Source organism: Bombus fervidus, chromosome 4 (genome assembly GCF_041682495.2).
Source record: "Bombus fervidus isolate BK054 chromosome 4, iyBomFerv1, whole genome shotgun sequence".
NCBI lineage: Eukaryota > Metazoa > Arthropoda > Insecta > Hymenoptera > Apidae > Bombus > Bombus fervidus.
Genome location: NC_091520.1, coordinates 1,436,662 through 1,448,911, shown reverse-complemented (window position 1 = coordinate 1,448,911; position 12,250 = coordinate 1,436,662). Strand labels below are relative to the sequence as shown.

The following is a 12,250-nucleotide window of genomic DNA, read 5'->3' as shown; positions in this document are numbered from 1 at the left end:
TATAAATCAAGTTCTTGCTGCATTTCCGTATTCAATATGCAAATTACCAAGAACAATTTTTTGCTTCATTTATTTTCCTTTCAACTATCCATTATTCAAATGTATAAAAACATATTTTTGCATAAAAAATTATTTACAAGTATAATAAATTAAGTTCTTGCTACATTTCCATATTCAATATGCAAATTACCAAGAACAATTTTTTGTTGTATTCGTTTTTCTTTCAACTGTCTATTATATAGATGTATTAAAATAGAAGATGTATTAAATTAATATTATTATATATATTATAATTATTATATATTTATATATTTATTTATGCTATAATAATTATTATTATATATATTATAATTATTATATATTTATATATTTATTTATGCTATAATAATTATTATTATATATATTATAATATTATTATATATTATTATTTAATACACTTAAATATGTGGTGAATAATTATCTGTATTGCACTTTGCTTTATAGCTACGTACAAATAAACAGTCCCGACTTAAATGGCTATCACGTTAAAGTAAAGTAACTATACAGTAACTATACAGTAGGCTAAATACAAAACTTTAAAAAATGCAAAATTTTTTATGGCCTGCGGTATGATAACCGCACTAAACATGACAATTATGTATCAATTAATAATAAATTATGAAACATTTTGTGATAATGTTTCTTCTTATGTGAAATTATCAAACCGGCTTGGTTTAGCGTGAGCGATCGATTTGATTTGAGCGGATATAGATTAAGTACTGTGTTTAAAACTAAAAAATAGAATTAAATAGAAATAAAATACCATTTGAAAGAATTCAAAGATTTTGTTGATAATAGATAGAATAAAATAGATCATTAATTTTAATTGCTACGAATTAATGCTATAATAGTTTTACATCAATATCTTAGATGTTATAAATGAATTGCATAAATATCATACATTAATAATTTAATTGTGATAAATTAATGAATTATAAATTATTATAAATTAATGTATAGTATTTGTGAAAGAGCTGCAGGGAAAAAATGTATTATTAGATGAAAGTGTAATCAAGCATTCGTTCAGAGTTCGGCGAAATAATAAGCGAATGATCTCTTGCACATATTTAGATTATATATGATTAGATTTAAATTTTAATAACGAATGCTCGTTGGCACTTTCATTTTATCAAATTTTACTAAAATGGGGTGAACAGCGAGCATTCGCTCAGACTCGGTTGGTCTAAACTGTTGGCCACACTGTTATTATGAACAATTTTAACTAGAAATTTCATTTGAAAGATGTAGCTCATGTATCTTCAATCGTAACAAATCGGACGAAAAGATTAAATCGATTTAATTCTTTGCATGTATGAACGACGTTGGATGACCAATATCTGTGTAGTATAATCGTTTCCATTTATTCGAATCTTCGTTTCATTCGTTCGTTCGTATTCGTACTAAAAGAGTAAGCTTTCTTGAATTTGCATACTGTTTCTTGTAGTCTGTTTTAGGTTTTTTCAGGCTATGGATTTGCAGAGAAACACAGCAGCTAGATTAGTAGATATTTGCGCCTACATAAAATGTAACAACAGTCGACTTCGAGGAAATCATCTTTATTGCTTTCCGAAAGAAAACAATCCGCTTCGTAAAGAATGGATTTCAAGAGTTGGTAAGTACAAGATGTTGATATTGTACGTTATGTATGTTTGACATTTGTTAATTTTCTATATCAATATTACTCTTTCTATCTATATTACTTTCTGTTACTACCTATATTTTATATTTTTTATTGCTATTTATCAGGCAATCCAGCTCTACAATATTATGCTAGCTCTACCATAAGAAGAATGGGTATCTGTGCTGAACATTTCTTACCCGAAATGTTTAAACCAAACCGCACACAAAATTTCAGCAGAAGGAAAATGTTGAAAATGGATGCTGTACCTCAACCACCAAAAAATATATTAGAAAATGAAGAAGAAAAAGAAGAGGATGTACATGAAAGACGGCTGGTGAGAGAAGAAGGAGAAAAAAGGAATGAAGAAGGAGGAAAAGGTGAAGAACAACAATGCGATTACCAACAACGACAACAGCAACAACAAAATGCAAGAGAAGAAGAGGTAGCAGAAGAAGAAGAAGAAAAGGAATTACATGTTAATAAACCAGTGTTGAATTATACAAGAGTGCCATTTACATTTTGTGACAATGAGGATGCAATGCAATGGCTAATGATTGAACCAGAAATGACAAACTACAAAGTACAAATTGAGAATTCTCAAAATAAAACATTTTGTGAAATGAAATTGGAAAATGAATGTGTTCAACTTATGAAAGAGAATAGAGATTTAAAAGCACAATTGAAATATCTGAAACGAAAAGTCAAACGAATCAAAACCTCCAGAGATCATTTTTATAACAAGTTACGCAAAGTAGAAACTGTAGATGAATTTTTAGATAGAAATGGGTGCAAAAGCAACGTCGTAAGGACTTTCATTAAGTTGCAACTGAAAGGTGAAAATTTGTCATATACAACCGAAGAACAAGATTTAGCAAAAATGATATTTTACAATTCTGCATCAGTTTATAATAAGTTAAGGATAAGTGGATGTCATTTACCAGCTGAGAGCACAATACGGAGGTGGGTCTGAATCTATAATTTAAAGAAAAAAAATGGAGAAAAGATGGAAACAACCATTAGCATATTTCTGAGTTTCACCAGAAACAGGAGAAATGAAAAGTGATCAAGTAATTACATTACTAAAAATATGCTTAACACAATTAAAAGAAAGCGGAGCATACGTAAAAATTTTAACATGTGATCGGTACTCAACTAATAAGAAAATATATATAGAATTAGGAGTATTGGGGAAGAGTTCATGTTTCATTTATGAATGTACAATGTATTATGCAACTTTCGATTTTCTTTATCTAATTAAACACTTACTTGTGCAATTAAGAATTCATAAAAATATTAGGGGTATGTTGGGAACGAATTATTGTAATTGCTGGATCGGTTGTTTAAGTTTTTCATTTATTGTATCGTTTTTCGTTATATGAACACCAAATTTTTGCAAATACATCTTTCGAAGTATGTCACTGTTGTGCTATTTTACAAAGAACAGGAATTTAAACATTATAAACTTAATAATGTATCTATTTACACATATTTAATCGGATGTGCTTAAATAATAGAAATTAAAACTGTATTAGAAAGCACTTCTTCACAATATTTTTGTTACAAATTTATACATGAATCAATCAATTTATATATAATCTCACAAAATTTTTATGTAACACTTTTCATGAAAAATATCTGAAGTATGCCCGTGCACGGATTAATGTAATGAAATTTAATTTTCAAATATTTCAAATGATCTAATTAATTTTATTTTCAAATACATAATTACAATAAAGTGACAAAAGGGAATAAGAATGTCACTTTTTAGTTTTAAATCTGTACACTTTTTTTATACATATAATACGATTATACACTAGTAATAGAAATAAAGGTATATGTATAAATAGAATCCTTTTTTATTATAATTAAGTATTCTATAGCTGTGTTCTTCATGCACATATTTGTTATGTACCAACATATGCATATAAAATAAATTCACTTAAAGATAGTTATAGGAAGGAAAATATTAAAAGAAAAGAAAATTATTGTAAACTGTTGAATACACAATTAGTATTGCATTAACTAATTTTATGTAACAATTTCTGTAACGTAATTTGTTTTGTAATTCTATATTTATAGTATAGAAAAAATGTAAAGTATCTTAATATTTATGCTTATGTCTATATTTGCGTGAAGATGGAGAAGGGGGACTATTAGCTCTATGTTTCGAAGTACGTGGTGGAGGTGGTGGTGATAATGATGGCGATCTAGCTCTTCTTTTTCTGTCATTTCGTTCGCTATTGGGTGATCTACGAGATATTCTGGATGAAAAAGAAGGAGAAGGTGTTCGTCGAATACGTGGCGGAGATGGTGTCATTGGTACTCTCTTTTTATATGGTGATCGTGATCTACGTTTACCACGTGGTGATCTACTGCGTGATCTGAAATATAATGAATAAACATTTTGTAATAATATTATAATCTAGGTTTGAAGCCCATTTTATAATTGAAACTGTTAATTGCTTTCACACTTTTAAATATAGAATATTCCACGAATTGGCTGTTCTATTTTGACGAGTTCTTTTCATCAAAATTGGTGTTATTTTAGATTGTTTTAATTAACGATATATCTCTCAATTTATATTTATATCATTATATATTAATTATGATAAAATAATTTGATTTGAAATTTTTAATATAACATATTTCGATTATTTGACCTCAAAATAATTTGATTTGTATTTAAATCACAGTCCATAAATTCTTCCAAAACGGTAATATATAACATATATGTAAAGTATTTAGCTGCAGATTTAGAATTCATTGAAGAAAAAGCAAAAATGTATTTCAGAAAGTGTGATGCAGTTTGGGCATTTACTTTAATCACTGTCTACTTTCTGAAAATGTCTGTAATTGTTTGGTATAGTTTATTTGTGTATGCTTTACGAATAGTCGTTATTTATTAGTGAATAATTTGCAAATTTTTCTTATTAACATGTAATATAAAGTATGATATTGTTTAAAAAAAAAACACAAAATATCATCAACTCTTTTTTTTAACAAGAGGATATTATTAAAGTCTTTTTTATACCCATATATTCTTTATGTAATGTCAATGAACTGTTGTTTCAACTATCTTTTTGTTATATATTTTTTCATATTGAATCGGAATCTCTGCGATAGATTATTTTTTAAGAATATTTACCTATATCTATTACTTTTGGCTGATGGACTTGTTGAATTCCGTCTTCGATCTCTATAATGGCTTGGAGATTCTGGAGTCGTACTTCGCTTTTTTTCTCTTCGTCGTTCATCGTCACGTTCTTCGCTTTTTACATCTTTCATCTCCCTTTCACTCTATAATAGAAGATTTAATCATTGTATAATTAAAACTCTATGATAGAAATATCTTATAAAATCTGTTCTATTATATTATATTAGAACTTAAAATAATGTTATAATCAGAAAATTGTACCTTCCTTATCAGCTTTTTTCTATAATGTTCTACTTGTCCTTGAATCGTCATACCAGATTTTAGTGTTCTTCTGCCACTTTCCAATTCATCTTGATATTGCATTGTTTTAACTTCAATTTCGCGTAATCGGCTCCTTCTTTCTTCATTGTAATCCCTACCACTATCAAATTAAAGATTATTGTAATTAATAATTTTATTAAAACATCAGATTATTACTTGAAACATGAAAAGATGATGTGTGTATATATAGTATTTCTTTAATCTAATTGCTGTGTAATATTTACATTATTTCAAAAAATAAGAAACAGTCGAACATTTATGTACTACCTGGAATCCATACTAGTATCTTGAGAATTTGAATCATCATTTTGACCTAATTCTTCCCATTTACTAGTTGTCATAGCTTGTGCCTCAACCTAATATAACAAAATAACTTATTCTATAAAATGAGAAACATAAAATAGTACTATGAAAGAAATCGTGATCTATTTTCCTTAAAAGTGGCTAATCACAGGACACTTCCCCGCCATTCCTTTTTTTTTTACTATTGTTACAATTAGATCACTAAAATTTGGACTTAGTCCGACTCAAAAAGCGATTCATTTAACACAATTTCCTCTTGCAAAATAATTGTCTCAACCTGATCAGGATCAACAGTTTCCCAACGAGACGGTACAAAACCCGCAGGAATTGATGGTTTTTTATCATCTTCTTTACTTTGTACATTTAAAGAGTCATCTTCATCCATAGGAACGCCATCTATATCCTCATCCACTGAAAACATATGAAGATATGTAGTGTAATATTAAAATATAAATATATAAAATGTATGTAAGTATAAATAATGTTCAGTAACTATATGAAATAGCGAGTAATAATAAAAATACACAATGCAAAAAGACGATATTTATAGAGAAAGTTAATGTAATAAAAATATTATTTGAGGCTGCTTTAGTTTTGTGCTATAGATATACCGACAACAAGCTTTGAGGCTTCTCATAGGGTTCCCTTAGAATAAAAAAACGCAAAGTGTAAGTAAGATAGAGAGAAAGGTTTTGTTAGCTGATCCATTGGCCTACAGTAGCTAATATAGCTGTATTTCTATCGTAAAATTAAATTGTTCATAATTTAAAAAATTAGTGTCATTACATTTCTGTACACGAACTTTCATCATTGTCTTAATGTCCAGAATCATACTTTATAAATATCGTTCACATCTTTTAACACTGTACAATTCAAATATTCTTACTAGGTACACCATCAATGTCGTCATAGTTAGATGTTGTTTGTGGTGTTAAGCCATGTTTCATAGCACCCTTAAGAAGAGCTGCACCGTCTAAGGGTACTCCATCCAAATCTTCTGCACCATCTCCATCTACATCTGATAAAGGTGCTCCATCGATATCTTCATCATTTTCTGGCTCTGGTTCATCTATCTATAAAAATAAAATTACCTTTTACTTTTACCTTTGAAGTTCATTTCCCATTATTTCGTTAATACGAGGGATTTACGATATACAGTGTTAAATTTACCAAAACAAGGCCGAGGAAGGTGTTTTGTAATTTAACAAGAAAGTCTCGTGGATAAACTGCCCAATCTTCCCATGCTCTAAACATTCTCATTACACGAACCTTAAATCCTTCTGCTTTTAATCTACTATCAAATTGTTTATAAGCTTGATGAACTTCGTTAAATATATCCAAAAGTCGAGTTTCAAAACTGCATTAAAAATACATTCACTAATGTCAATTCATAACAACAATTACATTAACTATTATATAACAGACACAAATACACTTGATGAATCACTATTTTTTATATTTTAAAATTAAAATTTTTAAATTTTATAACTAAAATAAAACAACTTACGCCTTCCGATAAATGGTAGCATTATTTACTTTTACCCCGCAATTATGTAATATATCAGATATGAGATATAATCTCGCAATTTTCTTATTAACAGGAGTTTGTAATATCGACAATGATTCCGAAATACAATCACAGATTTCTTCTGCTGCTTCAGCATGCTCTATACAAAATACCATTGCCTCTGCAACTTTTATCCTTTCAGGTGATATATTGCGTAATAAGTCTTCCAATCGATCTCGTTGGCTATAAATATAAATATAATAAAATGTTTGAAAAGGATTTTAATAATCATAAATAAAATTAGTAAAGAGCTGCAATATTTGTAACACCTGTTTGACAAACTGCCTCTTCTAGGTTCTTGTCTTTCTTCCATTTCAATCAATTCGTCAGGCATTCCTTGTGTCCATGGATTAATAGGAGGAGGTCTCCACACACTTCCACCTTTAAACATCCTGAAGTCTTCAGTGCGCCATTCCTTTTGTCCATCTCCTTGTAATATGGAATATAATTTCCATCGATAATAAATATGTGCTGGAGAATAATTTTCAAATAAAAATCTAAAATTAAAATATCATTAATTTATATATAATGTAATAAAATACTAACTTTTCATAGTTACTTGACATTATACAAACCTAAACATTGGATTATTTAATTCTCGATTCATGATCATTGCTTCAAACATAGGGCCTTCCCGAATTACAAATTCTACCATTCTATGTATTAACATAACTAAATTTCTATAACATAAAAATTTACTTCTTTAATATTTATAAGTGAAGTACTGTGGTATATCTATCTTTAATTAGCAGAAATAACAACATACCTTTCTGTAGGAATAACCACTTTGACAACTGCATTTTGTAAAACCTATGATAATTCCCATTACAGTTATTGTTAATTGAACATTCCAATCCAAATTGATCCACCCCAAACATAATTATCGTCAATTCGGTATAATGCAATTTGTAACAGATAAATTATAATAAATTATAAATACTATTTATATAAGAAATATTATGTATAATAAATAACATATTTTTATATTTTAAGTAGGTATGTTAAATTCATAGATATTAATAGAAATTACAGAAGAATTACAGAATTAAATTTGTCTTTAAAATTTTCTTTACCATTAAAACCATTAAGTTATATATATAAACTTATTGTATATATAAAGGGTATATACCCTTATATATAAAGGGTAAAGAAATTCTCATAATTTCTATCCTGTCACAATGAAAATATTTTTAATAGATCAATAAATTGTTCTTGATAAAAATGAATCTGAACAGAACTACTTTGCATCAAATAGTAATATACTTATTTGTTACATTATTTTTATATATTTATAAATCTTAAAAAGATATATCTTCGGTGAAAAAAATATACAAATTGAAGTTTATTACTTTTATAGTTATTAATAGCAAAAAGAGAGAAAAATTTTTCATTGTATATTCTCAAAATACAATAAAAAGATTAATAAAATTTATTACTTTAATGTTGATTAGTAAAGACCAAGATTTAAAACATTGAAGGTCATCATAACTATATTAATATAACTATAACAATTGATGAAGGAAGAAAAAATAGATCTTTCCTAAAATAGATTGATGAAAACAATAATCAATTTTTAAAATGATCTTTATAAATATATATTTCCTTCATAAGAATATTGCTTTTATCTTCTAAACAGACATGTTGTTTCTGTATTTTTCTGAAATTTGTAAATAGTGGAAAAATTATAATAGCTAGGTATACATTGTTATTTAGATTGCTTGAATTCGTTTTTACTGGCAGTAAATAAATTTCATTTCTTATGTAGTGAAATAATGATTCATTGTTACTCCAAATCCCAGTTTACGTTGTGTTATTCGAATTCAATAGCAATAATCTTTGCTCAATTAACGCGTCCGTACTAAAGTTATTATTATTGTACACAGGAATTAAAACAAATACTTATTTTTCACATTTTATTAGAAGATGATTTTTCATGGAAAGATAAGAAAAGAGTGACATAAACCTCTCTGTTCAAGGCTTAATTCTTGAGAAAATAGAATTTGAAAATTTACTGTATACCTATGCAATTATGGCTAAAGTTATTTGACACAGTTATTGTTAGGATATTTTAAACATAAACATTAATTTCTAATAAAACATTGATGTATAAAATTATAACAAATGTTTTTGCAAAAAATAAAAATTTTTATAAGTGGACAAGAATTACCTTTTCAAAATTTTCTTTTTCCTGAGGGTCTGCTGTTTGAATATTACGATTACGAGGTGGTATCTACGATCAAATTTATAAAATTACACAGGTTTATATTGATTTCTTTTATAAATAATTATAAATCATTAATATATTATTGATCAATCATGTAAATTACAACTCCATATTTTTGGTCAATGATCTTAATATATCCTAATTTTGTTTATATCATATACCTTATGTCTATCACGGCGGTGCGGTTGAGCACTAAATGGAAGACCAGAGGGAGGTGGTGGTTGGGTAATTTCCATTAAAGCTGGTGGAATATAAATAGGATAAGGTGGAATCGGTACACTCTTTCCCCAGCCTAATTTCATTTCGTACTGCATTATGTCACGACCTAATTAGTATTATATTGTAATGAAATATCTATATAATCGTATCATAATAATATATATTTTTATATATATATATATGTATATATATATTCATTCATATCCAATGCATTCAATCATTAAAAAGAAAAGGAAAGCAAAAATATTCACACCAACGAACATTCATAAATATTAAACATTAATTTATCTGATGAACGACCACTTTTTGTAAATTTAAATTAATATAACTATCTTCTCACCATTAAGATTTTTTAATGCTCTTTCTCCATCTTTACGACTCATAAATGCAACAAAACCACAATTTCTTTGTCTGGCCTTTTCCTCGTCGCTACGTGGCCACATAATTTTAATACTAGCCAATGGTCCGTATTTGCCAAATATTTCCATCAATTGTTGTTCCGTGATCTACATTAAACATAGAATATTTTATACAGAATTATAATTCTAAATATTAATTTTCATTTCGTTGTAATATATAATAGTATACAGAAATAAATTACATAATAGTGTACAATTTTTACAAAATTTTGCAAGAAAAATTGTAAAGCTTGTTAAATACTATTCCAATAAATGAAATGTGATATAGATATATTATGTAAATATATCTATGATGTAGATCTATTACAAATACAAAATTAATATTTAAACTTGATTTATACCTTTGGATTTAAATTTCCCAAATATAGATTTGTTGTGTTAGGATCGCCATTGTCAAATGATCCATCTATGAAAAACAGAGGTTTTATATTTTTAATATAATTTTAATACTAAGAAACAGACATATTTAAAATTAAGTAGAGGAAATTCTAGAAATGGGTACTGTTTACCCTCATAAATCAGGGCTAGGAGATGTGGATCATCAATAAGGTTATGTAGATTATTTTTTCGTGAATCAGGATATGAAGATGTGCAACCTAATATATTTTAATAAATTTAAATTGTTAATATAGGGATAAGAAATAATTATTTACACTAAAATAAGTTAGCTTAAAACATAACAATTTTGTTTTTTTAAGACAGTTTTTTTATGAGTGATTATAATTATGTAAGATTGTGATTGAGCGTATCTTTATCACTACATTACCTTCAACACATTTTAACGCTGCTAACATTGGATCCTCTGACTGGGTAGAAATAACGTTTTTCACTACACCTTTATATTTATGTCTTTCCTCTCGTTCTTCTTGTATCATTTTTAATTCTTCTTTAAATAATTCAAGGTTGCTTTTCTTCTTTTCACCTTCCTTTTTCTTTTTGCCCAATCTATCTAATTTTCTTTCATTCGATCCTAATAATCTTGCATATTCTTGTGCTTGTTCGGCTGATGATCTGCTATCTACAAGCTCTGATATTTTTGATTGTGGTTTATAAAGTTTTCCCTTTTCACGTGTATCTTCCTCTATTAAATAAATACATATTTTTACATAAAATTGTAAGTTACAACAATCATAATCAACAATATAATATGTAATAAGTAATAAATCAAATAGTTTAGAACATAAATTATTTATATGGCTTTCCTTTAGCAAATATATTTTTAACAAGTATATTTCATTACATTATTTTCAAAACAAAAATTGCTAATATATTTCATAAATCTCAGACTATAAGTATCTGAAATTTATATCTCCTATTTCACAGATAAGATTAACTTACGTCGTTTTCCTGCATCGTAAGTCCCTGCTTTTACCCAAACTTTGCTAGTTGTTTTATTAGGTGTTTCTTGAAACGTTGCTACAAATTCTTCAAATGCCTATATATACAAATAAATGTTTATATGTTTACTTTCTTTACAATTATAATTTTTTAATTTTGTATTGCTTACTTGAGCTGCAGCTTGCTCTTGTTCTTTTTTACGTTGTTCCTCTAATTCTTTCTTACTCAATGGCCTTTTACCCATTGTGCCAATAGAAAATGCTTTAAGTTTTTGTTCTGCTATTTGCTATATATTTAAAGTAATCATTAATGGGTGCAATTTATGATACAAAAATACTAAAATTAAATAGAAATATGAAATAAATTTATTTAATTTTACCTTCATAATAGCTTTATCTGCCATTTGTAAATAATTTAACCTAAAAAAATTTACAGTTTGTAATATCAAACGATAGTGATTTACAAGCATATATAAGTATATTGTACTTACTTTTAAACAACGGAAAATTTTGTATAAATTTTATTAAAAATGATAATTAAAATTTGTGAACATATGTACGAAGTTTTACATCGTCTATAAGTATTAAAAATTGTTACTAACATAGGAAATATCTATACCTTATAATTGTTTTTGAAAGACGCGTTTAAAAACTTTTATAATTAAACATTATCATGTAGAGTTTATTTTAATATTTTTAAAAACACTCGTGTTTCAATACATTTCGTATTAAAGAACTGAGTAACCATAAATTGAACACGTATCGTATCTTCGGTCACAGTTTAATAATTGTATATACAATATACAATGAATAGTCATATATAGACTAGGTAGAAGATGTGCTTCAATCAAACATTATGTTTTACTTTTATAGTGTCTGATTAAATAACATACTATAGGCTGTATATATAGATAAGTTATGTATCTGTGTTAACAGATAAAAAATGTTTAGTCTTAAAACTGTTACTGTTAATAAAAGTGAGTAACGATAAATATGGCATTATACCATATGCATGCATGTATGTATGCATACTATCATTACAATTA

General features: G+C 27.0%; 3 protein-coding genes across 7 annotated transcripts in view; 1 reads left to right on the top strand and 2 right to left on the bottom strand.

The window, feature by feature from the left end:
• The window catches only part of Tsp26a (Tetraspanin 26A), a 183,850-nt gene that overhangs the window by 41,902 nt on the left and 129,698 nt on the right, over window positions 1–12,250 (bottom strand). The gene's annotated exons all lie outside the window — the stretch shown is intronic.
• Window positions 967–3,075, top strand: LOC139986799 (uncharacterized). 4 transcript variants are annotated; one of them, XM_072002420.1, is made up of 3 exons: window positions 967–1,349; window positions 1,484–1,651; window positions 1,786–3,075. In XM_072002420.1, the coding sequence occupies exons 2-3, from the start codon at window positions 1,507–1,509 to the stop codon at window positions 2,628–2,630; spliced, it is 990 nt and encodes a 329-aa protein (XP_071858521.1). In that variant the 5' UTR covers window positions 967–1,349; window positions 1,484–1,506; the 3' UTR covers window positions 2,631–3,075. The 4 variants fall into 4 exon arrangements, with proteins under 4 accessions (XP_071858521.1, XP_071858520.1, XP_071858519.1 ...); XM_072002419.1 differs by having other exon boundaries at window positions 968–1,380; XM_072002418.1 differs by having other exon boundaries at window positions 968–1,383.
• LOC139986797 (U2 snRNP-associated SURP motif-containing protein) lies at window positions 3,643–12,002 on the bottom strand. 2 transcript variants are annotated; one of them, XM_072002407.1, is made up of 20 exons: window positions 11,696–12,002; window positions 11,585–11,624; window positions 11,375–11,491; window positions 11,206–11,302; window positions 10,634–10,948; window positions 10,209–10,273; window positions 9,789–9,954; window positions 9,391–9,554; window positions 9,173–9,235; window positions 7,772–7,815; window positions 7,581–7,685; window positions 7,275–7,502; window positions 6,946–7,188; window positions 6,609–6,795; window positions 6,325–6,511; window positions 5,716–5,849; window positions 5,403–5,491; window positions 5,076–5,235; window positions 4,806–4,957; window positions 3,643–4,041 (listed from the first exon to the last, which is right to left on the bottom strand). In XM_072002407.1, the coding sequence occupies exons 2-20, from the start codon at window positions 11,606–11,608 to the stop codon at window positions 3,762–3,764; spliced, it is 2,820 nt and encodes a 939-aa protein (XP_071858508.1). In that variant the 5' UTR covers window positions 11,609–11,624; window positions 11,696–12,002; the 3' UTR covers window positions 3,643–3,761. The 2 variants fall into 2 exon arrangements, with proteins under 2 accessions (XP_071858508.1, XP_071858509.1); XM_072002408.1 differs by having other exon boundaries at window positions 11,824–12,002.

Bases quoted from the DNA above. Each gene is read 5' to 3' on its own strand.
- LOC139986799 (XM_072002420.1), top strand. From the start codon at position 1,507: ATGGATTTGCAGAGAAACACAGCAGCTAGATTAGTAGATATTTGCGCC. The intron at 1,652-1,785 runs GTAAGTACAAGA...GCTATTTATCAG, and splicing joins AGAATGGATTTCAAGAGTTG to GCAATCCAGCTCTACAATAT.
- LOC139986797 (XM_072002407.1), bottom strand. From the start codon at position 11,608: ATGGCAGATAAAGCTATTATGAAG. The intron at 11,492-11,584 runs GTAAAATTAAAT...TTAAATATATAG, and splicing joins CAGATAAAGCTATTATGAAG to CAAATAGCAGAACAAAAACT. The intron at 7,503-7,580 runs GTTTGTATAATG...TTTTAATTTTAG, and splicing joins TTAAATAATCCAATGTTTAG to ATTTTTATTTGAAAATTATT.